The following is a 2,782-nucleotide window of genomic DNA, read 5'->3' as shown; positions in this document are numbered from 1 at the left end:
CGCGCTGGCGGTAGGGTGTCGAATGTGTCGAATGTGGCTTTGTCAACGCTGGCGTCAAACGGATCGGACGGGTCGGCAGCAGGCTTGCTGCAGGTGTACCCGGTGGCGTCATTCTCGGGTGTATTCCGTGGTTCTTTGGTGCTGGTGTTCCGGGAGAAGCGGAATGCGGCGCAGCGGGTGGAAGTGGTGCGTCCGCTGGCGATCTCATGGCGGCGTCGCGACCTGGACCTGTCTGTGGCGCTGCGCTCGATGGTATTCGTGAACGAGACGGTATTGTTGCCGCCGAGGCAGTTAGTGTTTGTGTTTTTGGATCGCGCGTCTGCGTTGCTGGTCGACGCTCGGCTGGACGTGCAGAGCGTGAGCATGGCGGTTCCTCGTTGGAGCGACTTCGTGCTGCTGCACCGCGTGAAGAGCGATGGTGGATGGCAAGTGTCGGGCGAGTTGCAGTCGAGCGATGCGAGGTGGCTGAAGACTGCGGAGGTGGCTCTGGCGCCGCGCACGGCCAAGTCTCAGACCGTGACGGTGTGGACGAACGTGACACTGGTGGACGCGGTGTCGTTGCGATCCGTGGTGGTGAGGGTCTCTCACTTGGTCCGGAGCATGCCGGACCCTCGGTCTCTGGTGTCGACTGCACTGCTACAGCCGATCGTGGTGGAGAGCCGGGAGGACGAGGCTGCGTTGGTTTTCGATGGCGGACTTGGGGCGCGTTGGGCACGTCGCTGGGACAGCTCTGCGGGTGTGGTCGGAGTACTGGTCGGTAGACGTGAAAGTTCGCGGGCGCGACATGGACACGTCACTGAGCGCGTTGGTCTTCGACGGCATGCAGGCCGACGTACGGACGCGCGCTGGCGGTAGCGTGTCGAAATGTGGCTTTGTCAACGCTGGCGTCAAACGGATCGGACGGGTCGACAACAGGCTTGCTGCAGGTGTACCCGGTGGCGTCATTCTCGGGTGTATTTCGTGGTTCTTTGGTGCTGGTGTTCCGGGACAAGCGGAATGCGGCACAGTGGGTGGAAGTGGTGCGTCCGCTGGCGATCTCATGGCGGCGTCGCGACCTGGACCTGTCTGTGGCGCTGCGCTCGATGGTATTCGTGAACGAGACGGTATCGTTGCCGCCGAGGCAGTTAGTGTTTGTGTTTTTGGATCGCGCGTCTGCGTTGCTGGTCGACGCTCGGCTGGACGTGCAGAGCGTGAGCATGGCACTTCCTCGTTGGAGCGACTTTCGTGCTGCTGCACCGCGTGAAGAGCGATGGTGGATGGCAAGTGTCGGGCGAGTTGCAGTCGAGCGATGCGAGGTGGCTGAAGACTGCGGAGGTGGTTCTGGCGCCGCGCACGGCCAAGTCTCAGACCGTGACGGTGTAGGACGAACGTGACACTGGTGGACGCGGTGTCGTCGCAATCTGTGGTGGTGAGGGTCTCTCACTTGGTGCGGAGCATGCCGGACCCTCGGTCTCTGGTGTCGACTGCACTGCTACAGCCGATCGTGGTGGAGAGCCGGGAGGACGAGGCTGCGTTGGTTTCGATGGCGGACTTGGGCGCGTTGGGCACGTCGCTGGACAGCTCTGCGGTGTGGTCGGAGTACTGGTCGGCAGACGTGGAAGTTCGCGGGCGCGGCATGGACACGGCACTGAGCGCGTTGGTCTTCGACGGTGTGCAGGCCGACGTACGGACGCGCGCTGGCGGTAGCGTGTCGAATGTGTCGAATGTGGCTTTGTCAACGCTGGCGTCAAACGGATCGGACGGGTCGGCAGCAGGCTTGCTGCAGGTGTACCCGGTGGCGTCATTCTCGGGTGTATTCCGTGGTTCTTTGGTGCTGGTGTTCCGGGAGAAGCGGAATGCGGCGCAGCGGGTGGAAGTGGTGCGTCCGCTGGCGATCTCATGGCGGCGTCGCGACCTGGACCTGTCTGTGGCGCTGCGCTCGATGGTATTCGTGAACGAGACGGTATCGTTGCCGCCGAGGCAGTTAGTGTCTGTGGCTTTGGATCGCGCGTCTGCGTTGCCGGTCGACGCTCGGCTGGACGTGCAGAGCGTGAGCATGGCAGTTCCTCGTTGGAGCGACTTCGTGCTGCTGCACCGCGTGAAGAGCGATGGTGGATGGCAAGTGTCGGGCGAGTTGCAGTCGAGCGATGCGAGGTGGCTGAAGACTGCGGAGGTGGTTCTGGCGCCGCGCACGGCCAAGTCTCAGACCGTGACGGTGAGGACGACCGTGACACTGGTGGACGCGGTGTCGTTGCGATCCGTGGTGGTGAGGGTCTCTCACTTGGTCCGGAGCATGCCGGACCCTCGGTCTCTGGTGTCGACTGCACTGCTACAGCCGATCGTGGTGGAGAGCCGGGAGGACGAGGCTGCGTTGCCTTCGATGTCGGACTTGGGCGCGTTGGGCACGTCGCTGGACAGCTCTGCGGTGTGCTCGGGAGTACTGGTCGGTAGATTGGAAGTTCGCGGGCGCGACATGGACACGTCACTGAGCGCGTTGGTCTTCGACGGCGTGCAAGCCGACGTTCGGACGCGCGCTGGCGGTAGCGTGTCCAATGTGTCGAATGTGGACTTGTCAACGCTGGCGTCAAACGGATCGGACGGGTCGGCAGCAGGCTTGCTGCAGGTGTTCCCGGTGGCGTCATTCTCGGGTGTATTCCGTGGTTCTTTGGTGCTGGTGTTCCGGGAGAAGCGGAAATGCGGCGCAGCGGGTGGAAAGTGGTACGTTCGCTGGCGATCTCATGGCGGCGTCGCGACCTGGACCTGTCTGTGGCCCTGCGCTCGATGGTATTCGTGAACCAGACGG

The 2,782-nt window shown here is 63.2% G+C and overlaps 1 protein-coding gene across 1 annotated transcript; it reads left to right on the top strand.

Moving 5' to 3' along the window:
• Nucleotides 1-1,435: 1,435 nt before the first annotated feature.
• Nucleotides 1,436-2,773, top strand: PITG_19645 (uncharacterized protein; the record flags this gene model as incomplete). The annotated part of the gene is made up of 1 exon (XM_002896160.1): nt 1,436-2,773. One exon carries the CDS (start codon nt 1,436-1,438, stop codon nt 2,771-2,773), a length of 1,338 nt encoding a protein of 445 aa, XP_002896206.1.
• Between the last annotated feature and the right edge of the window lie 9 nt (nt 2,774-2,782).

Source organism: Phytophthora infestans, genomic scaffold (assembly GCF_000142945.1).
Source record: "Phytophthora infestans T30-4 supercont1.102 genomic scaffold, whole genome shotgun sequence".
Lineage (NCBI taxonomy): Eukaryota > Oomycota > Peronosporomycetes > Peronosporales > Peronosporaceae > Phytophthora > Phytophthora infestans.
The sequence above is the reverse complement of the archived record's forward strand: the minus strand, read 5'-3'. Positions and strand labels throughout refer to the sequence as shown.